At 37.0% G+C, this 24,464-nt stretch overlaps 1 protein-coding gene across 3 annotated transcripts in view; it reads right to left on the bottom strand.

Moving 5' to 3' along the window:
• mthfsd (methenyltetrahydrofolate synthetase domain containing) overlaps positions 1–19,989 on the bottom strand; it is a 162,246-nt gene extending 142,257 nt beyond the window's left edge. For all 3 annotated transcript variants that reach the window (XM_052531244.1, XM_052531245.1, XM_052531243.1), the window contains exons 1-2: positions 19,847–19,989; positions 19,644–19,747 (exon numbers count right to left, since the gene is read on the bottom strand). In XM_052531244.1, coding sequence (XP_052387204.1) covers positions 19,644–19,747; positions 19,847–19,874 — 132 coding nt within the window. In that variant the 5' untranslated portion in view covers positions 19,875–19,989. The remainder of the gene's footprint in view (positions 1–19,643; positions 19,748–19,846) is intronic.
• Between the last annotated feature and the right edge of the window lie 4,475 nt (positions 19,990–24,464).

The raw sequence follows: 24,464 nt of genomic DNA on the forward strand, positions 1-24,464 counted from the left end.
GGAAATTTCAACAAAGGATAAATGGATGCGGTGTGGACGCACCTGGAAAAACGGGCGCATCGCACAGCGTGCATGTCGCGACCGCGTCGTTTCCATTATGAGAGTGCATACTGCGCGCCTACATAGGAAATAACGAACTTGAGCACGCAAAAGACACGATATGTGACGGCCCCTTAAACAGTTCAGTAGTGCAGAGTTTACAGGTTACTCTTCATTTTGAAGGCTCAAAGTAAAGTGCTCCCACTTCCCGCTGAATGCTGCAGAGACGCTGTTCGGGAAGCACGTGACATAAAACGAGGCCAGCTTTTGGCTATTCGCTACTTCACCTGCTGTACTGGCTGAGTAAAACCTCCGGTGGCTCATTACTGCCACACTTTGGTCACCGCAGATTTGAAATATGCACGAAATGAGCCGCTTATGGCAAATAAAATTTATTTAGCGACGAATCGATTACTAAATTAGTTGACAACTATTTTAATAATCGATTTTAATCGATTAAATCGATTCGTTGTTTCAGCTCTAGTGTTTTGTCGTTTAAAAACCTTTCTAAATGATCTTAAGTGCGATCTTTAATGTGAGATGTTTTTGTTGAGTCATGTGAGTCATGTTTTTTCGCTCTGCAGTGCAGAGTCCTGTCAGTCGGATTTACAGCACGTGAATTGATCAATCTATCCAGGAATACACTGTAATTATAGTTAACGATGACAAATACACAAATTGAATTAGTGTGCAGCTTGCCGGTTAGTTCAGTTCATCTTTATTCATTTCCCGGAGGCAATTTGGTTGCAGCAAACAAGCATACACATAAAACAATGTGACACACACATACATGAAAAAACTCTAAAAGTTTTACAGCTGAGGGGACAAACGGGTTTTTGAACCGATTAGTTTTACTAAGCGGAGTTCTATACCGGCTACCAGACGGGAGAAGATTGAACTCAGAATACAAGGGGTGAGAATCATCTAACAAAATGTTCTCGGCTTTACCCAACACCTGTCTATGGTATAACTGAGCCATAGTCATCTGCTTCCTCCCTGTTATTTTGTTTCCCTGATTTACGATCCTCTCCATAAGGTTTTTATTTTTCACATTCAGAGACTTAAACCAGCACAACAATGAAAAGGATAAAAACGATTCAATATAGGATCTGTAAAACATGCACATCAATGTTGTATCCACATTAAAAGACCTCAATTTCCTTAAGCAAAACAATCTTTGCTGCCCCTTCTTACACAAATCATCAGTATTTGTGGAAAACGTCAATTTACAATCTAATACAGTACCCAAATATTTGTACTGTTCAACACTATGGATACTCGTTCCATTAATATATATTTGCTTATCATCAATTTGATTTCCCCATCAATCTATAATCAATATTCATCTCTTTAGTTTTCAGAACATTACGTTTTAAAAAAGCATTCTGATTACAGAGTCGTCAGCAAATTTTAAGATGTGCCTATTTTCAAAACTACTCTTACACGCATTAGTGTATAAAATAAATAATAAGGGAGAGAGGACGCACCCTTGAGGTGACCCAGTCGATGACACCAACCATTCAGAATAACAGTCGTTTACTTTGACTCGGTGTTCTCTGCACAAGGAAATCTAAAATCCAGCCTACCAAATAAAAATCCAACCCAAATTCTTCAATGAGTTTGTCAATTAAAATATGTGGCTGAATGGTATTGAAGGCAGAAGAAAAATCGATAAAAAGTAATTTAACAAAAGTTTTCGGCTTCTCTAAATGCTGAAATACTAAATGTAAGAGAGTTCCAACAGCATCCTCTACACCTCGATTCTTTCTGTATGCAAATTGAAGAGGGTCTAGAGAACTCTCAGTCTTATGCATAATTTCCCTCTTAACAAATTTTTCTAAACATTTCATCACTAAGGAAGTAAGCGCCACCAGTCTAAAATCATCTAATAACTGTGCATTCTGCTTTTTTGGCAATGGAATCAGTGTAGACTGCTTCCACCGTGCAGGTACTTTTTGTACTTTTAGGGACCATGCAAAAATGTCATAAAATATTGGTCCAAACTGCTCAGCACATTCCTTAAGTAAACGACCCCCTATATTATCAGGCCCCTGTGCCTTGCTGATTTTACATTGTTTAAAAACTGTTATCACATCTCCTACATCAAAAGGGACACCAACATTACCTCTGTTTATCTTACACTTATTTTTCAAATCCTCAATTTCTAAATCAAAATCATGCGTATCAAATCTCAAAAATTATTAAAATCCTGATAAAGCTGCATCTGAACTGAATCCGTTCAAGCTAATACTATTAATTATTTTCCTACTATCCTGACCTGTAATTAAATGCATCCCCTCCCAAATGGAACCTAAATTTCTATTTTTCAATTTAAACTCAAGATCCTCCTTATAAACTGCTCTATAAACTAGCCCTCTTTATTTCACACTTAATTTCTCTTTTTAGCATATAATTCTCTACAGTATTTCCCTCTTTGAAAGCCCTGTTCCTTTTTGACAGAAGAATCTTGAGTGATTTTGTAACCCACGGTTTACTGTTTGGAAATTTCTTAAAAGATTTCACAGGTATTAACATATCCTCACAAAAAGTCACATAACTACAAATTGCATCTGTTACTTGATCAATGTCTGAACCAGAGTCCATAAAAACAGTCCAATCTGTACAATCCAGACACCCTTTTAAACGTAACGTAGCATCTTCAGACCAGACTTTCGTCTTTAATTACATGTGGCTTTTCACATTTCAGAACAGTTTTATATATAGGGACAAGTAAAACCATATTATGATCAGAGGTTCCCAAAGGTCCTTTAATCGACCCATAACACAAATCCAGAATTGAGTCCTTTCGTGTTGGGCAAGTTACATACTGATTGAAGTGGCCCAGTGATTTCTTTAAAGAACACTTATTAAAATCTCCCAGAATAAAACAGGGTGCGTTGGGTGATGCAGATTGTAATTCATGAACCACCCGTTCAATCTCCCTTACCGCATTATCCTCATTTGCTTGAGGGTGGATGTACACTACCGTAACGAGCAGCTGAGGAAACTCCCAGGGCAAGTACTGAGGTCTTAGTGCCACAATCAATAACTCGATATCTTTCGTGCACACTCTACCCTTAACATGCACATGCTGCAATTTCACCATAGCTTGGAGCTGATCTGTCTTTTTACGTAAAGACTGCACATTCGTTAATAAAATTGTAGGGAGAGGAGTTTTAGAAAGAATTTGTTTTTTCATTTTCTGACGAACACCTCCTTTCCATCCTCTCTTCCGAATTTTAAATTTAGAGTCCTTTTGTCGAGAGCGATTTGTTTTTGTCCAACAGCAACAGGTGAAAAACTTCCCAAATCAGGATAGCCGAATCCCGCGTGTTGTTTCACATTGTTAGGCTTGTACCATTGTAAAAGAAACTCCCGGGAATATTGGATTCGTACCGACTCCTGAGGTGATTCAAACACACACAAACTCAGGTGGATCAAAGTCAGTAAAACAATAATCCCCATTTCCTCCAAGCCTCTCCTTTTCCAGTTATTCAGTAGGGTATAGAACAAATATCCGCGTCCGACAGTGTTGAAAAAATAAATAGATAAAAATAAAAGCACACCGACACCTGTAGCTGCGAGTCGCGCGTGCGCAAGCGCCTCCTCTTATCTTTGCCTAGAGCGGTTCTCTAGTCAAGAACAGGTTCCATCGGTTTTTGGATCAACAGTAAAATGAACTGAGAACAGTTTCTTTCGTACACATCCGAATTGAGAACCGATTAGCTGATGATACTGTGCATTCTTGATTCAGAGTGAAGCTACAGAACAGATAGCCTGCTATGACTGACACAGCACATCTGAAACATACTGGTTCTTTTGGACAACTGATTCTGTGCTAATGTTTTGAGCACAGGTAAATCGAAGACTTGAATGAAGGCCAGTCACTCATGTGTGATTGGTCATTGTGCACAACACTGTTAAAACATGGAAAAGTCACGGCTCAACATTGAACAGATCTAAATTTAATGCTGCAGTCATCACTTTTCATTTCATTTTAATTTGTGACAGCTGTAATGGATCTAGTTTAACTGTAGGGCAGCATTTTTGTCCATGTGCGTTGTCAATTTCTACAAGCGGAAACCAATAGTGCGGACATTATGTCATTGACAATGAACAGGGCAAGCCAGCAGGCTTGTCCGAGATGCATTGGTGCTGCACATGCAATCAGCGTTTCACATGAAGGTACCGCGAGAGCAATTCTAAAGCTTAAAGAGTCATCTGCTCTCCAAAAACTCTCGTGGTAATTTAATGTCATATGCCGTTCGGTCTGCGCAGCGCCAACCTATCTCAAACAAGCCTATTATTGTTTTTGTTCTAATTCTTATTATTTTTCTTATTATATTATGTATCTTTTGGTTTTATAAGAGTACAAGCACTGAATTTGAGGCATCATACCAAAATGACACTTCAGCCTGTATCGCTGCAATGCTTTGCCATTGACACCAAACTTTGTGTGTGCCATTGTCATCTCTCACAGAACACACCAAAATGATTTGATTACAGCGTCACCTCTTGGTCAAAAGATATAAGCCATTTAATCATATTACTAGTGGTTGCATTTATGATTTTTCAGCCATTTCAATTGCAATCAACCTAAAATAGCTGTAATTGCTCACTGTTGCATTTGGTGTGGTCCTCCATGCCATGTTTGGCTCCTAAATTTGCCGATGGAGTGCTTGTCCCCGTAATTGCTGATTGCAGCTATATTTAGGGGCCAATCACTGAAGGTGCGTGGACACCTATTGTATCCATTAGGATTCTTCTTATCATTCTGCTTCTTCCACCGCAAGTCCATAAAACTGCTTGCAGGAAAGTTGTGCAATTTGGCACACTGATAGAGGACAATATCAACATTAACCACAGCACGTTTAGAGACTCTGACTCCAACTCTCTAGTGCCAATCACAAGGTTTAATTTTCGCTATTTTCAATTGTTCGAAAAACCTACTTTTTCGAACTCATCCTAGATGGTTAGTCCGATTTTCACTAAAATTTTCTAAGATCATCTTCAGACCATGCTGGCACAAAGTTATGGAATTCAAGTTGATTCATCCAACCGTTCATGAATGACACGTGGACAAATTTGACAAAAAGCACGCAAAAATGCATGTGAGGCTATATTTCAGCAACATTTTGGCATATTGAGACAGAACTTGATGTGTGTCATAATAATTATGACCTGAGACGACCTGCTTTGTTTCGACACAGCACCACCAAGTGGTCAGGAGATATGAAAAATGCATATTTTTGCTTATAACTTCTGAATGGTTTGGCCAATAATCACAAAACTTTTTAGATTCAGTGAGTCATGTCGAGTCGAATGATATCCAATATTCCCGTGTCAACCATTTTAGGCATCGCCCATTTTTTATTTTGTGCTAAAATGCTGTATTTTAAGAACGCATGAACGGATTGTTACGAAACTTGGTATGGGTCATCAGCACGATGTTCTGAAAGAGCTTGAGAAATTTTGAAACCACCTAGTGGTGAATTTTTTGTTTTACAAATGCTTATAACTTCGGGTGTGGTCGACTTATTTTCACGAGACTTCACTAATTAGACTCCTGAATCCTTGTCGAGTCCTACGATACCAAACATGCTAGGTTTCTCCTTAAGGTTTGTGTAGCATTGTGATTTAGCACTTAAACATTTGAAAACTGCTAGTTTGAAAAACACTTCAAAACTGCTAGTCCGATCGAGACGAAACCATCAGAAGTTTGAAAACATAGGTCAATAGCTATGTACCAATGCCCAAATGCGAAAATATTGACAGTTGATAGTGAGGGTAAATAAAATCCAATCAAAGTCATGTGTCAGTTATTATTATATATATATATATATTAGGGGTGTAACGATACGCGTATTCGTATTGAACCGTTCGGTACGAGGCTTTCGGTTCGGTACGCGGTACGCATTATGTACCGAACGGTTAGTTGGACTAATTAATTATATTTGCAAAATAAATAAAAAATTGTGAAATATAATGATATGCGTTCAACAAGGTAGCTCAATAACCCAAACGACGTAACAGGCAACGCCCCTGACACCCCCGAAGAGGAAAAAAAACACCATCTTATATGTTTATGTTAGGCTACTCAGTCAGGCGCTCGCTCACTCAGTACGCGCTGAAGGCTCGTTGCAAAATGGCCAATGCGTTTAACAGACCAGAAATAGAAGGTCCTCCAATAACCAACAGGTCTGGTGTTTGGGTGCACTTTACCAATCGATCGGGGCATCCGAGCAAGCACGGAAATCAAAATGGACTAGTACTGTACTGTATCGGAATTTCCTGAGCAGTACGATACAATTAACAGGCCTGCACGTTATTAGATAGAACAACTGTTATAAATAGAACGTATTCACGGGCAGTTTTGAAAACTCCACCTACTTTGCTCTTGGCATAGTGCAGCCCAAATTGCGTTGTATCTGAAGGGCAACGCTGAGCCCAGGGTCCAGCGCCGCGCGTACTGAGTGAGCGAGCGCGCTCTGTAGTGGAAAACGCAGGTTTTAAGAATATGCTTAATGTAATTGAGCCCCGTTACAATATTCCTTCACGAGCTCATTTCAGCCAGACCGTAATTCCTGCTTTGTGCCAAAAAACAAAAGCCCTATAGAGAACTAATTGAGTAAAAACACACTCAATATAAAGAGTTATAGAGTTCCATATAAAAAGTTACATCTTTGTATTTGTTCATAACTACTACAACAATAATATAAAATTTTCATTTTTTTTTTATAAGGAGCTGTTTTTGTTTTATACAGTATGCTACTAAGAAAACACCATAGAAGATGGGTAAAGAATAGCTCCATCATTGTTCAATGTAAAAAAAACATACTTTGTTAGTTTTAATAAATATATTTTTTTAAATCAAGGAAATGTATCTGCCAATTTTTTCTTTTTGCTGTATCTAAAACGTACCGAACCGTACCGAACCGAACCGAGACACCAGTGAATCGTATCGAACCGAACCGTGAATTTTGTGAACCGTTACACCCCTAATATATATATATATATATATATATATATATATATATATATATATATATATATATATATATATATATATATATATATATATATATATATATATATAAATAAATAAATAAATGTCTCTTAATTCGCTTCAGAGTTACAGAGTCACCAAAATTGACACACATATGTATGGGCTTACTCTGAGGACACACAAAAAATATGGTGGGACTGAGCTTCTTGGTGGCACTATAATAGACAAAACATGAAACTCCCATTGACTTCAATACAGTTTTGCGAAATAAAATGCTATAAAATAAATGGGGTCCATTCCCTGTATTCATTCATGTTTTACAAAGGGTTTAACCTGAGCCAGACCTTACAACAATAATATCACAGTTATGCAGGCGTAGTATGAACTTTTCCTTTTTTTAAACACACTGGTATCGTTACTCGGTACCGGCCAATACCCTAAGCACAAATATCGGAATCGGTCTCCAGAGGGAAAAAATTTTATCTGAACATCTCTACTCTAGATTCAATACTGTCACATGGAATTGATGTTAATGTGGTCTTGACATTATGCAGCCAAGCAAGTATATCTTAGAACATTATCTAGTCTTGTGTAAACTTCATATAACTAAAACTGTAAATTCAAATCCTTTTTACAAGTATGGTAGAACTATCACTTCTACCACAAAAGACTGCTTTGTAAGTAATCTTCCTGATTTATCTCCATTCCTCAGCATATCCAATAGCTCAGAACAACTTGATTTAACAGAAACTATGGAGTCTTTTCTAGCATTTTATATATGGTGGCTCCTTTACGCTTAAAGAAGATTAAGAAAAACTGTCTGACACCATGGTATAATGAGCACACTCACACCTTAAAGAGAGCAGCCCGGAAAATGGAGCGCAGCTAGAGGAGAAAACTAGAGGTATTTCTTATTATTTGACGGGAAAATATGCTACCTTACAGAAAAGCATTAAAAACTACTAGATCTGATTTTTTTTTTCTCTCTCTTTTAGAAGAAAACAAACATAACCTAGGGCTGGGCGATATGGCTTAAAAAAAAAATCTCCGATTTTTTCACACCAAACCCGATTTTCGATTTTAATCGATTTTTTTTTCTATTTAAAAACAAACTACATCTGACAAAGAAATTGCTCAAAACAAATGTACTCTTTATTTTGTTCTGATTTTAACTTATGCAGTTTAATCTAAATTTCCCCTTTGTGCATAAGTGTAACAGGAAACAAGCCTCAAAACATGCTTGTAAACGAGATGGCAGGCACTGCCATTGTAAACAGTGAAAATGTAGCTTATCAGTTTTCTAATAACGTACAGTGACACAATGCACCTTCAAAATAAATTAAAATATAAATAAAAAAATAAAATTGTGTGTCCCTCTTTGATAAAACACTTTTGGTTAAATGTAACAAAAATGACAAAATTAGATCTATTACAAAAATACATACTTGTCACAGTGGTATTCATTAAGTGCTAACAAAACTTTAAACTCATTAGCGTTAGCATTACAGAAAGGTCTGATTTACGCACTGTTACAACAGTCATTGTTTTTTTTCTTTTTTTTTTTCTTTTTACATTGACATTTTTAGTTCATGATTTTAATGTTGTTGTTTTTTGTGGCACACTAAAGACTAATGACAGACTGTTGATCTTTGAATAATCTCATCTGGTCACCCTAACGCTAGTGAAGTATAACCACACTTTGGAACATTTTGCTCTCTCCGCCATCGTCATTCTTTATTATTAAGCGTGAGTTTTCGTTCTGTTATTCGTATGTGTGCGCGACCCGGTCGTTCTTGTTGTGTGTTTGTGACTGACAGACAGGCTCCGCGGCACGCTTGAGAGATGTCGCAGATCTCACAGACAAACTTCTTAATAATATCGCAAATTAGAAATGTTTGGTAAGATAAAATGTGCACGATAACATTATTAAGCAAATCTTTTCACCATCGTCACTCTTTATTATTTAGCGGGAGTTTTTGTTCTGTTATTCGTGTGTGTGCGCCGCGCTCGTTCTTGTTGTGTGTGTGTGTGTGACTGACAGCCTCCGCAGCGCGCATTACAGATTTCGCAGATCTCACAGACAAACGACTTAATATGATCGCACATTAGAAATGTTTGGTGAGATAAAATCTGCACGATAACATTATTTAGGAAAAATACATAGTACATAATTTGTTTCCCTCTAGTACCGAAAGCAGAACCGATAGCGTCAGATCTTACTGATACTACGGTCTTTCATAATTTAGCCCCGGGTTTCGGTACCCATCCCTACTGTTTAAGGTGCTGGAATAAATTTGTTGTGCTGCTACCTTTTGTAGCAACGGCTTTTAAACACACTTTGCAATGTGGCGTTATTTGTTCACTGACTGACACTAAAAAAGCAAACCAATTCCAAACAACGGATGAAACGGTGCCTTTCTTTGGAACGAGCTCTGCGCTGTTAACTGTCTTGTTGTCTGAGTGCGGCTGTAAGGAAAGCGGGGGGAGGGCGAGCCCACTCTGAACTACGGAAGCCTAAGGGGAGAGCCGGTGGTGGAAGTTAAAGAGAAAACACATTTTCATTAAAAACAAATCGCCCTTAACGTCAAATTCGAGTTAATCGATAAAATCGATTTATCGCCCAGCCCTAACATAACCCCAGGTTTATTCAATACAGGGGCTAAATAAATGAAAAATAAAGCATCAACAGGTGTTGACATTTCCCAACAGCAAAGCAGTAATGACTTTATGAACTACTTTACTTACAAGATCAATACTATTAGAGATAAAATTGTAACCATGCATCTGTCAGCTACAGTATCGCATCACATCGCCTTATAGATCCCCTGAGGAACAATTCCACTTATTCCCTGCTACAGGAGAGGAATAATTGTATAAACTCGTTAAATCATCTAAACCAACAACATGCATGTTAGACCCTATTCCATGATGACAACACTCAGCTCTATATAACTTTGTGGCCCGGAACATAGCAATTTGTAAAATTAATAGAATGCTTAGTCGAGAACTGTATGACGAGTAATTTGTTACTGCTAAATTTTGAAAAAAAAAGGTGTTAATTATACTTAAAACATCTGCATGTAATCGATTTTTGACCGACTCATGGTTAATTGTTGAGACCAATCACAAAGGTCTGCACCATCTGACCTATCACAGCAGTGAGGGCTTACGGAAAGGAGGGGTTTAAAGAGACAGATTCTTTGAACTGCTTCGCGTGAGTCGTTTATGAATCAATTTCGAAATTAGGTAAAATTACATGTTTTTTGATCTTGCATGCATGTAAAAAAATTTTAAAAGACTCATAAAACAACATTAGCAAACTTAACAATGGCATAATAAAGGTACTTTAAAGTTCATGAGAAAATGTAATCAAGGAATGACTTCGGAAAAACTTAATGACAATTTTCATTTTTTGGTGAACTATCACTTTAACTGTAGTGACCCTTTCAACAGTAGTGAAAAGGAAGCAACTTAAAAATTATATTCATTCATATAGTTAATATAATTATAATATTTTAAAAAGCAGCAAAATATGAAAGAAGTACGAAAGTATACCAAAGGATAACCCAAAACAAATTTCTAAATGTGAGGTATCTCACATTGACCAAGTTTGACAGAACTGAGCTCCCAAAAATGAATACCACAAATGACAGAAGAACTGAATTGATCACTCTGAAAATGAACACACTTAAAATTAAAATTTACAAAATAAAACGCTTTGGGTGTCAAAATGTTACTGTGAATTTCCACAGTTCTTAACACTACATGAACTAGGATGTAATGATTCAATGACTCATTTCATGATTGACCGATTTGATTTCAAGATTCACTTTTTTTATAAACAATTAGTTGTACAAACTAAGGCTTTGTCTGTTCTCTTTCCATTTAAAATTAGATGCAAACCATTGGATTTGAATCATGATCCAAATAAAGAGTAGTTTTAAATTAAATTAAATTTGACTGTATAAAATTAAAAAAGACTGTATAATTTCAAAATCTGAAGCAAAAACAGAATGTTCTGACTTTAATTTTTCTGAACGAAACATAAGACAAGCTAAATGAGATGCAGCTTCATTTCATTTAATTATTTATAAAGCACATTTAAAAACAACACAAAGTTGACCAAAGTGCTTCACTCTCTGACATCAGGTGGCACTTATGAAAAGCAATAATATAGTTTCCTGGGTTACCACTGTGAACAAAGCAGCTTACGAACACTATTTTTATATACATTGTTCAGAAGCAAGATGAAAAGAAAATACCATGTAAACTTTTCTAAATACAGTCAGTTCCCCTCAGAGATATATTCACAAACTCCTACTCCAATTAGTCTAGATGGAAATAGGGGTCCACGCGCACCCCCCGGCTTTTTTTATGCCACCTGATTTTTTAAAATCCTTGAAGGGTCTATTTTCAGAATCTGCCAGGTGCCAAGCTGAAATAATGTCCCAAAGGGTTCTTTTTTAACCCTTTGCTGCACCCGACTGGAACCCGAAAAATCTAAAAGTGAAATAGAAAGTGGCATATCATTAGAAGTAAACGACATACAGAGACAAATGAACACATTTTCCCATACAATTATGACCCCAGGAATTTAATGGAATGGTTATTTTTGACATTTGACAACATATTGACCTTATTTCTGGACAAAAATAGCAAAAAATGGCCAAAGATGTGTAGAGGATCAACTATTTTTTTTGTTTTCTCAAGCGCATAGTGTGTTTTTTTCCCCACAACATATTTATTTATCATTCAAGTGTCTGTTATAAGATTAAATTGGGTACCAAACTGAAATAATATCCAAAATGCTTGATTTTTAACCCTTTGAACCAAACACGAAAAATCTATATATGATTTAAAGTGGCATAACTTTTGATGTAAACAACTCACAGAAGACAAATGGACACATTTTTCAATACAATTCTGACCCCAGAAATTGTTATTTGTCATGTTTTATAACATATTGACCATCTGTCGTCAAAAAAAAAAAGAGCAAAAAAAGTTCATTTGACAGCATTTTTATTATACACAACAGCCTGAAATAGGGTTTATTTGAACCTTTTACTTCACCTATCCTGAACCTGAAGATATTTAAAATAGTTTTACTTTTGAAGTTAACAAAACAAAGCAAATTAGCATTAGCTTAAATAAATAAAATAAATAAATAAAAAAACTACAGAAAAAATCCAAAATGGTCCAAAAAGTTGACTGAGCATAAACTGCAAGTTTTCGATTTTTGGGGCTTTGCAGTTGGCAGTTGGTGGTCGTCGGTTCATACCTGCAGATCGCCATCTCCAACTGCTCTCTCTTTTGGAAAAATTTCAGTAAGAATTTGAAACTATAATTAAGATATACCTTTGTAGTCATAACTTAAGGTGATTTTTCAACAGTTTTTACTATTATCACAGGCTTTCAGAAATTGAATCTGTATTCTTGACTAGCAGTGTTGGTAGTTTAGTTGGTATCTACTAGCTAAAGAGTTGTTGTTTTTTTTCTTTTTTTTTTTCTTTTTTTTTTTCAGGCTCAATACTTCATACATACTTACCAAGGGGAAAATTAAACATTGTAACACAGCTGAAGTGCCTCCAAAGAGGATTCGTTGCCTAACACTTATTTTACATGTCTTAACTCTTTCTGAGTATGGTAATTTTACAACACTCAACACATGCAGGTGGGGAGGGCAAGCAAGAAGATATCATATCTACACAGTATATGAGATATGAGACTCTGTAAAGACGTCAGTTCACGATACCACATGAGGGATATTTGTGAACAGGTTCCATTGAAATTTGAGAACTTGTCTTTGGATACAATTGGCTATCACCAACACTGCTATAAAAGCTTTACAGGGAAAATACACTCACCTAAAGGATTATTAGGAACACGATATTAACACTGTGTTTGACCCCCTTTCGCGTTCAGAACTGCCTTAATTATATGTGGCATTGATTCAACAATGTGCTGAAAGCATTCTTTAGAGATGTTGGCCCATATTGATAGGATAGCATCTTGCAATTGATGGAGATTTGCGGGATGCACATCCAGGGCACGAAGCTCCTGTTCCACCACATCACAAAGATTGGGTTGAGATCTGGTGATTGTGGGGGCCATTTTAGTACAGTGAACTCATTGTCATGTTCAAGAAACCAATTTGAAATGATTAGAGCTTTGTGACATGATGCATTATCCTGCTGGAAGTAGCCATCGGAGGATGGGTACATGGTGGTCATAAAGGGATGGACATGGTCAGAAACAATGCTCAGGTAGGCCGTGGCATTTAAACTATGCCCAATTAGCACTAAGGGAGTGTGCCAAGAAAACATCCCCCACACTATTACACCACCACCACCAGCAGCCAGCCTAGTGGTAACAAGGCATGATGGATCCATGTTCTCATTCTGTTTATCCCAAATTCTGACTCTACCATCTTGAATGTCTCAACAGAAATCGAGACTCATCAGACCAGGCAATATTTTTCTAGTCTTCAACTGTCCAATTTTGGTGAGCTCATGCAAATTGTAGCCCCTTTTTCCTATTTGTAGTGGAGATGAGTGGTGGGGTCTTCTGCTGTTGTAGCCCATCCGCCTCAAGGTTGTGTGTGTTGTGGCTTCACAAATGCTTTGCTGCATACCTCGGTTGTAACGAGTGGTTATTACAGTCGAAATTGCTCTTCTATCAGCTTGAATCAGTTGGCCCATTTTCCTCTGACCTCTAGCATCAACAAGGCATTTTCCCCCAAAGGGCTGCCACATACTGGATGTTTTTCCCTTTTCACACCATTCTTTGTAAACCCTAGAAATGGTTGTGCGTGAAAATCCAAGTAACTGAGCAGATTGTGAAATACTCAGACCGGCCCGTATGGAACCAACAACCATGCCACGCTCAAAATTGCTTAAATCACCTTTCTTTCCCATTCTGACATTCAGTTTGGAGTTCAGGAGATTGTCTTGACCAAGGACCACACCCATAAATACATTGAAGAAACTGCCATGTGAGTACTGCTTCTTGAAGTTGGTCAGCTGTTCCAAGATTGTATGCACATCCAACTGCTTCATCTAGAGTAATGCTGAGCTGTATATGAGGTTCAACTTAATACACTCATGTTGTTGCACCTTGGAGAATGTGAGTTCATGAGAGATGTCTTTGTCTCCCTGTAACTGTCTTGCCAATTTCTCACTGCGGTTTACAGGATTAGGAAAACCTTGATTTTTCAATGTCTTCATGTACAAGTTGCACATGGATCTTAGCTGGACAACCTCTTTGCATTCAATCACATTCCTAAGAATGTAATCCTTCACCACACAATATGACTTGTTATGTGCTGGTATCTTCTGGGCCTGCAGGCTGTCAGTGTTGTCTGCTGCCTTTTCTACTCTCTCCCTTCCATGCTCATGGGTTTGGTACTCTGTGTTAAAGTTGTTCATGCTGCATGATGGATAATACTTAGCTTCCTTTGCAAAAAGGTCCTTGCCCTGCACCTTGCGATAAAGAGCCTCTTTCTTTAATTCCTGTGCCCTAGGTTCAATAACTTTCCAGCCTGGTTCCTTGTGTTTCCAACTCTGAAACTTTGTAAGCTCTTCAAGTCTTGCCCTTGAACTTAGATTTTGCTTTGTCAAAGAAAATGCACTGATTGGGAAACAAGAAGGAACACCTTCTTGGAGCTCCTTCAGATTGAACTGACCGTGATTTGAAATGGCGCAGAGAGTCCCTTTTCAATGATAATGATGCACCAGATATAGAAGCCTTTGACACTTGTAAACAATTTATTTTCCCTGTAAAGCTTTTATAGCAATATTGGTGATTAGCCAATTGTATCCAAAGACAAGTCCTCTAATTTCAATGGAACCTGTTCAACAAATTTCCCTCATGTGGTATGGTAAACTGATGTCTTTACAGAGTCTCATATCTGATATCCCCCACCCAACTAAACTACCAACACTGCTAGTCAAGAATACAGATTCGATTTCCGAAAGCCTGTGATTGTAGTAAAAACTGTTGAAAAATCACTTTAGTTATTCACATAAGTTATGACTAGGTATATCTTAATTATAGTTTCAAATACTTACTGAAATTTTTCCAAAACAGAGAGCAGTTGGAGATGGCGATCTGCAGGTATGAACCGACGACCACCAACTGCAAAGCCCCAAAAATCTAAAACTTGCAGTTTATGCTCAATCAACTTTTTGGACCTTTTTGGATTTTATTTTATTTTTTAGTTTTTTATTTATTTATTTATTTTATTTATTTAAGCTAATTTGCTTTGTTTTGTTAACTTCAAAAGTAAAACCATTTTAAATATCTTCAGGTTCAGGATAGGTGAAGTAAAAGGTTCAAATAAACCCTATTTCAGGCTGTTAAGTATAATAAAAATGCTGTCAAATGAACTTTTTTTGCTCTTTTTGATCACAGATGGTGAAGATGTTATAAAACATGACAAATAACAATTTCTGGGGTCAGAATTGTATTGAAAAGTGTGTCCATTTGTCTCTGTGAGTTGTTTACATCAAAAGTTATGCTACTTTAAATCATATTTAGATTTTTTGGGTTTGGTGCAAAGGGTTAAAAATCAAGCATTTTGGAGATTATTTCAGCTTGGTACCCAATTTAATCTTAAAATAGACACTTGAATGATAAAGAAATAATATGTTGTGGGAAAAAAAACACACTATGCGCTTGAGAAAACGAAAAGATAGTTGATCCTCTACACATCTTTGGCCATTTTCTTTTGCTATTTTTGTGCAGAAATAAGGTCAATATGTTGTCAAACGTCAAAAATAACCATTCCATTAAATTCCTGGGGTCATAATTGTATGGGAAAATGTGTTCATTTGTCTCTGTATGTTGTTTACTTCTAATGTTATACCACTCTCTATAATCACTTTTAGATTTTTCGAGTTCCGGTCGGGTGCAGCAAAGGGTTAAAAAAGAACCCTTTGGGACATTATTTCAGCTTGGCACCTGGGAGATTCTGAAAATAGACACTTTAAGGATTTTAAAAAAATCAGGTGGCATAAAAAAAGCCGGGGGGTGCACGTGGACCCCTATTTCCATCTAGACTAATGGTATCACGATTTGTTTGGCATCAACCGATCTGAATCTTAACAGATTTGAATCGATTTTTGACCGGCTAATTGTTGCATCCCTAATATAAATAGATATTAAACACTACTGTGGGCCCACACACACAGTTCACACTAGGGCTGTCAAAAAATTAAAATAAAAAATACAATTTTGAATATTCATCAAATTGGTACACAGATTCGCTAAGTACCTTGGGCACCGTTTGATATGATTTCAGTAGAACAGAAAAAAAAACATATAGTATGCTCTGTCTCTTTTCACTTGTTTTAAACAGACAGTTTTTGACTGCTAGGTTGATCTAAACACTGACTGATACAACAGCAGCAGTGCTGATCACTTGAGAATGATCACCAATACATCATCCATTCACAGCCCCTCTCATGCAGTATATGTTTAATAAATCAGAAATCGTGAACTGCCTCAAGGGTCGCTCTCACCTCACAGCAAGCACCTCTCGCACTAACACCAATTCCATTAGTGTTTTGACTTCAGTAAATAAGTTTTGGTGAATACAAAACAACATGATTATTGAGTCCAACATACCGCTGCGCAAGAGATGTGATCAGTAAGGGAAGTCATCTTTTTGTAATGTTGTTAAATAGAGAAAAAACATTCTCTTTTTAATAAACTAATGGCGTAATTCTTGGATCTTATTCTTGAAACACAAAATGACAAATAAAAAGCAAGCCAATATTAAAGGGGGGGTGAAATGCTATTTCATGCATACTGAGTTTTTTACACTGTTAAAGAGTTGGATTCCCATGCTAAACATGGACAAAGTTTAAAAAATGAAGTTGTACGTTTGAAGGAGTATTTCTGTTCCAAAAATACTCCTTCCGGTTTGTCACAAGTTTCGGAAAGTTTTTTTTCGAGTATGGCTCTGTGTGACGTTAGATGGAGCGGAATTTCCTTATATGGGTCCTGAGGGCACGTCTGCCAGAAGAGCGCGCGCTCCCGTATAGCGGAGCAGACACATTCACTGATCAGAGCGAGAGCGTCGCGAAATGTCACAAAAGGAGTATGTTTTTGGTTGCCAGGGTAAGACAACCCTGCACAGATTACCAAAAGAGAAACAGCATTAAGGGACCAGTGGATGGAGTTTATTTTTACAGAGCATCAACGGAGTTGTGCAAGTGTTTGTGTTTGTTCCCCTGAATTTCGAAGATGCTTGTTTTACAAACAAGGCCCAGTTTGACGCCGGATTTGCACATCGTTTATTTCTTAAGGATAATGCAGTCCCAATGAAAAAAAAGGGTCACGATCGTGTGTTGGAACCGCATGCGGTGAGTAAAACTGCTTCAAATATCTTTGTGTTGTTAACTTAGCTATCGGCGTGTAAGCACATCAAGTAAACAACATTTCGATGTTGTCATCAAATTGCATGAGTAAAACTGCTTCAAATATCTCTGTGTTGTTAACTTAGCTATCGGCGCGTAAGCACATCAAAGTAAACAACATGCGATGTTGTCATCAAACTGCACTTTCCACATGTACAGCTTAAAAAAAAAAAGACGACAAAGTGGAACTTAGTCCTTTTCCAAAACCGCTAAGCAAATATATACAGTTTCAGTACATACCACATAGAGACGTTGTTGCTGATGCTGCTCTTGTTAAATTTCAGCCTCTGGATCTGATTCTGGATCATAAATACATGCTGAATCTGACTGTTAGCCATGGTTTGTTTTGTCCTCACGGTGTCACAGCTTCCAAACGCTCTCAACGCAAAAGCCTACTGGCGCTCGTGATTCTTTAGCTCCGCCCACACGTCACGCCTCCAGACGGTCGTGTTTTTCCGGGAAAAATCAGTACAGACTATCTTTCTCTTATGAATATAATAAAACTAAAGACTTTTTGGAGTTATGAAGGATGAAGTACTACTCTATAGGTACTCAAGATTAACAGGATATTGAGTGAAAACAAGCATTTCACCCCCCCTTTAAATATATTAGTTTTTTTTGTCTTTAATTGAAAATTACCCCTTTCCATGCAGGGCCATCACTTGTGGGGTGAAAACTGGTGACAATTATAGGGGCCCAAAGCCGAGAGGGCCCCTCGGCAATCTTAACCAACTGACCGATGCCAGCCTAAAAATATGCTCAGGACAGTTGATGGGCTGCGCATTGTAACAAAAGCATATCATTTGCACATGATTTTAAGCCTTGCCAATTTAACCATTCAAAAGAGTTTAAAATGTTCAAACACAAGACGTGGAAAAACTCAAATGTACTCGCATACTGTGTTCAGTGTGCACACCAAGAGCCATGTCCTGCAGACAGCAACACCGAACTGAGCTCTCCTTCATTTCCTCCTGCACCTGAACGAACAAATACAGTTTAAACATGCAAACAGAAAAAGTTGCTTAAGAGCGCACTTCAGCACCTTTCTGGTCTTCTGGGTGCACACAGAGATTTGCTTCAATATCGAATTTGCCTCTTCTTGCTCTTTTACTGATAAATACCTACAAAATGATGTAAAAATACCAAACTTGGAGAGTATCATCAAAAAAACTGTTAGTTATATCTTAAGTTAAATTAAATAGTGGAAAAAGAAATAAGATGAGTATCATTATAATGGATGCATTGTCTCTTAAAGTGGCTGCGCCTAATTTACTAGCTGCTGTAATGTTAATCCGAGAAACTTAAAGAAAGAAAAATCACTCTCTGCTCTTGACTGAATTACTTTGTTGTTTAACAAGAATCGACCGTCAAACCAAAAATTATACACAAACCAGATACAATTTTTGATATTTGGGTGCAGGACACTATAGTTCATTTATGTAAGGGAGTTTGGCAAAATAAAGTAAACTTTGACATATTAAACCCAAAAATGTCATATAGCGGACGACCAGTAAAATTAATAAAAAAAACATTTGGGACCAAAAATGATTCAGACACTTTGACCTGACTATATATTTTGCTTAAGTGTTTTTTGTTTTCTTTAATTGATCATGCAAACTTTTACACCACAGACTGAACTTAAGCATTGCTTGGTAATTGGTCAACAAAGTATTATTAGTTTTGTAAATATGGTCATACTAACAGTTGTCTGAATTTTGGGTTGATTGTAATCCAACATACCTTTCTATAAGTTGTCTGACATTATTAAGATTAATTTGTTCTTTCAGTTCAACTCTAAATTCTTGTAATTTTATTAAAATTTTCTAAACTATCGCAAATAAATTGTGATAATGTGAGAAATGCTGAAGGTGTCTGAATAAATTTTGGTTTGACTGTATTTTTTTTTTTTTTACAGTGAATACTATTCAGGGCTATTTTTCATGTATTATTTGTTTTCTGTACCTGGACACTTACAAACCTGAAAAAAACTGAAACACTGTATAAATAGCACAAATAAATAAAGACAGCAAACATACAAATTAAACAACTTCCAACAGGAGCCATTAGTATAACCTGGACCGGGGCCCAGCTACGGCACTGTATATGTGTCTGTGTGTGTGGGTGAGTCAAACTAACCCTGGTATACTCTATGACAGGCTTGTAATTGACCTTAAGGATACCTTGAAATTGGGAATTCTGTTGTGCACAGGTCGAGGAAAACTGGCCAGGTTTTTCACTTCAATGTAATTCCATACTTTATGGCGTATATCCCATTTAGTATCTCCTAAATGTTAAAACAACAAATCAAGAGTTAAAGACAAATCTGAAATCAATGAAATGATAAAAAATAAAATAAAACAAGAAAAGAAAAGAAAAGAAAAACCTTGATTAATTTTTATGACTGACTCCATTATGCGTAAGTTCACAGTTCTTTCTTTATTGTATTACTTAAATGACGAAACAAGATCTTCTACCCCTGCTGTTCTCAGTTCCGGTCCTCTTGACCACCTGCTCTGCACATTTTTGTCTATATTTGTTAGAACACCTGATTCAGATAACTCACCTGATTCGGATAATCAGCTCATTAGAGAAGAGCTCCGTGCATGAACTGTGTTCCCATTGACATGGTCTCTACAAAGTGTTCATTGCTCCCCATATTCCCTGATCAGGAGAAATCTGTTTAAGTTTACTTCACTTCAGAACATTCATTCAAGGATTTGCACTGTGCAACATAAAAAAAAAGAACGTTTCAGTAAGGTCTGTTTTTGGTTTTCTTCTTCTTCTTTTTCTTCTTTTACCAACTTTTATGAAGGATGGCAAACCAACTTTTGGTGCATTTACCGCCACCGACTGGACTGGAGTGTGAAGCACTGATAGGCAGATGACAAAAAAAAAAAATATATATATATATATATATATATATATATATATATATATATATATATATATATTAAATTATATTAATTATTCCTGTTTATTTAATGTATTTTATAATAGCACCGTATATTCTTCTTTATTCTGTGTTTTCGTTCAAAAAACTTATCATAATTGAATGATTCAACACCCATGTTTTTAACTTCATTAATGAGTTTTAACGTTTATTTTCCATATTTTTTACATTTCATTAATGCATGTTCTATAGTTTCGGGCTGATTACAATAAATACATTTACCTGATTCATGTTTTCCTATTTTAAACAATTAATGATTTAATCTATAATGCCCTATTCGGATGCGTAAAATAATTGTATCTTCTTTCCTGTTCTTAAAAACATTTCTTCCATTTACTTTCTGTTGAATATTATACATAAACCTGCCCTTGTTATCACAGTTCCATTCCTCTTGCCATTTGTTATTCATGAATTCTTTTATTTTCCCTTTAACTTCATTTTTGCTCAGAGTCACTTGAATATCTATTTCTGTATGTTTAAGAGCTTGCTTAGCAAGCTTATCAACCACTTCATTAGTCTCCACTCCTACATGAGCAGGAACCCACAAAAATTTAATCAAGCTTACTTTACTTACTCTTAACAAACTTGCAAGAATCTCATATATAATGTCTTGCCTTGATGATTTTAATCCACTTGCAAGACTAGATAATGCTGTGTAAGAGTCAGAACAGATTACAACTAAGCTTGGTTTTACCTCCTCTACCCACTGAAGGGCTACCACCATAGCAAATTAATTCAGTTGCATAGACGGATACATGATCAGTTATTCTTTTCCTAATACTAATTTGAAATTGTGTAATGTTTATGTTGTTTATGTTTATTTATTTATAAAGCACACAAATTACAGCAACACTGCTGCCCAAGGTGCTGTACAAAACAATTCCAAAATAAATCAAATACAATTTAAATTTATTCAATGAAAATTTAGATATATGATTAATACAGTCATCAAGTAGTAGAAAAAGCTTTTGACAACAGATAAGATTTTGACTCCTAATCTTTTGAGGTAATGCATTCCAAAGTTTGGGACCAATAACCGAAAAAGCCCGGTCCCCTCTAAGCTTTAATCGGGACCTAGGTACAAGTAGGAGCAGCTGGTTTGAGGGCCTAAGGGATCTCATAGAAGTATGAAACTTTAAAAGGTCTCTGAGGTAAATGGGTGCCAACCCATTTAGAGATTTAAAAACCATCACTAAAATTTTGTGCTCAATTTGGAAGTGTACCGGCAGCCAACTAAGAGAGAAAAGAATTGGAGTAATGTGCTCCCGTTTTCTTGTGCCAGTCAGCATCCTGGCTGCAGCATTTTGAACAGCCTGCAGCCGTGATAATGCTGACTGACTGATCCCTGTATAAAGTGAATTGCAGTACTCCAAATGAGAAAAGACAAATGCATGAATTGATTTCTCCAGATCTCTAAAGGAGAGAAAGGATTTGGCCTTTGCCAGGAGTCGCAAATGAAAAAAAACAGGATTTTACAACAGCATTAATTTGCTTGTCGAACTTGAAAACGTTATCAAAAAGCACCCCCAAATTTTTTACCACCAGTTTGTTATAAATTTCCAATGGTCCCAAATTTACTGACTTACTACTGCCAAAAACAATAATCTCTGATTTATTGTCGTTTAGTTTTAAGAAATTTTCAGACATCCAGCCCTTAATTTCCTCAAGACACTCAAAGATAGGAGATTTAGTATTGTTAAAAGGTAAATAAAATTGCGTATCATCGGCATAACAATGAAATGATACATTATGTTTCTTAAAAATAGACCCCAGAGGCAGCATATAAATTGAAAAAAGCAATGGTGCAAGGATAGACCCCTGGGGGACCCCATATTTAACATGACCTGTAGAGGAAAAAGATTCCCCTATTTTTACAGCAAAACTCCTGTTTGACAGATAAGATTTAAATCAATACAGGGCCACCCCCTGTATCCCAACATAACTCTCAAGGCGGGAGATCATTATATTGTGATCAATGGTATCAAAGGCTGCACTTAAATCTAATAAAAGTAAAATGGCAGGAATACCAGAATCGACAGTTATTAAAATATCATTATCAACTCGTAGTAGAGCCGTTTCTGTGCTGTGCTTTGCTCTGAAACCTGACTGAAAAACCTCAAGCAGAGAGTTTTTTTCTAGAAAATTTTGTATTTGGGATAAAACAGTCTTTTCCAAGACTTTGGAAAAGAAAGGCAAATTTGAAATTGGTCTAAAATTTGAGCACACCAGAGGATCCAAGTTTTTTTTTTTTTAATGAGGGGTTTAACTATGGCTTGTTTAAAATAGTTTGGAACTAAACCTGACCTCATGGAACTATTTATTATGGACAAAACACTCGAACCAATAACAGGAAAAGCCTGCTTAAAAATACGGGTGGGAACAATATCTAATGAGCAGGAAGTGAACTTTAGATTCTCAACTATCCCCTTTAAAGTTGTTAAAGATACAGGGCCCTATCTTGCACCCAGCGCAATTGACTTTGTACACCGACGCATGTGTCATTCCTATTTTGCACCTGCGCAAAGCGCGCTTTTCCCTCCACAGAAGCACGTCGCTAAACTAGTGAATGAACTTGCGCTCCCTGGGCGGTTCAGCGCAAAAAAGGAGGTGTGTTCCGGCGCAAACAATCCCTGGTGCTATTTTGCTGTTCCATTAAACAATTGCGCCACTGACCAGAAAAAACCTAGTCTAAAGTCAGTGGCGCGTTGCGCGTTGTTCATTATGCTATTTTAAGGGCGCATGCTTGACCATAATGTATAGCGTGCACAACGCGCATACACTTTGCTCATGTAATCTACACAGATGCAACAGTTATTTTTGCAAATCATAAATTGTTACACTAAAAAAAAATATTAACACATGAGATGACGGAAATCATTGTGGTGTGCCACGAAGATGTGAAAAAATAGGCATAAATCTAGCTTACAAATTATTCAGGCTAATTGTAGTAATTAAGGATCAGACATGTTTGAGGTCATATATGTATATAAGGACATCTGACAAATTGGTTTGTCCGTCAGGAACCAGGAAAAAAAAAATCGATGAAACAATTGTGGCTATTTCCTCCCACGCCTGTTTAACCGACGCTATTTTGGATGGGTTTCTCCCATCCCCATACAACACAACTTCTCTGTCTTTCACTACTCTTACAAGAACATCAGTCTCCTCGGCTGTGAACCGCTCCTGGCGTGCGCCTGGTAAATACGCCATAATAATAGCAATCCATAATGGAACTTGCGCACCTGCTTTTAAAGGGAATGTTGGATGACGCTCTGATTGGTTTATTTCACGTTACGCCCAAACCACACCTATGAATAATGAAGCTACTTCAGACCAACCCATTTTAGATTTGCGCCGGGCGCAAGAGCCATTTATCCCGCCGGGAAAATAGCAACAGCGCCGAGACCCGCCCACAAACTTACTTGCGCTTCGCGCTTTGACACTTGCGTTTCAGATCGTTAAAATAGGGCCCACAGGCTCAAACTGGTCCAAAACAGCTGAGCAGGTATATGAAACAGGTGGATCATGTGCAGGACATTGAATAGATAATCTTAACACCTCAATTTTGTCCATAAAATAATTAAAAAAATGTTCACAGGTTTGTGTGGAGGCAACAAGGCAATTTGAAGCTGGAGGGTTTACCACAGCATTTATCGTATCAAATAAAATTCTGGGTTTATGGCAGTTTTTTTTCAATAAACTCAGATAAATAAGTGGCCCTAGCTTTGAGTACAGCGTTCTGATAAGTAGTTAAAGAGTTTTTAAAAATATCATAAGAAATGTGAAGCTTGTCCTTTTTCCACTTGCTCTCTGCTTGCCTACAAACCTGGCGGAGGACACGAGTGGAATTATTTAACCAAGGTTTTGATGCTAATTTAACACGTTTTCAATGATAGACGGTAAAGAAATGTCAAACACTATAGACTTATGGTCGGAGAACACTGTATCAACTATCTCAATGTCACATACAGAAAGGCCATAAGACAGGACAAGATCCAAAGTGTGTCCATGATTGTGAGTTGGACCCGTCACATGCTGAGTTAAATTAAAA

The sequence above is a fragment of the Carassius gibelio genome, chromosome A18, assembly GCF_023724105.1.
Source record: "Carassius gibelio isolate Cgi1373 ecotype wild population from Czech Republic chromosome A18, carGib1.2-hapl.c, whole genome shotgun sequence".
Taxonomy (NCBI): Eukaryota; Metazoa; Chordata; class Actinopteri; order Cypriniformes; family Cyprinidae; genus Carassius; species Carassius gibelio.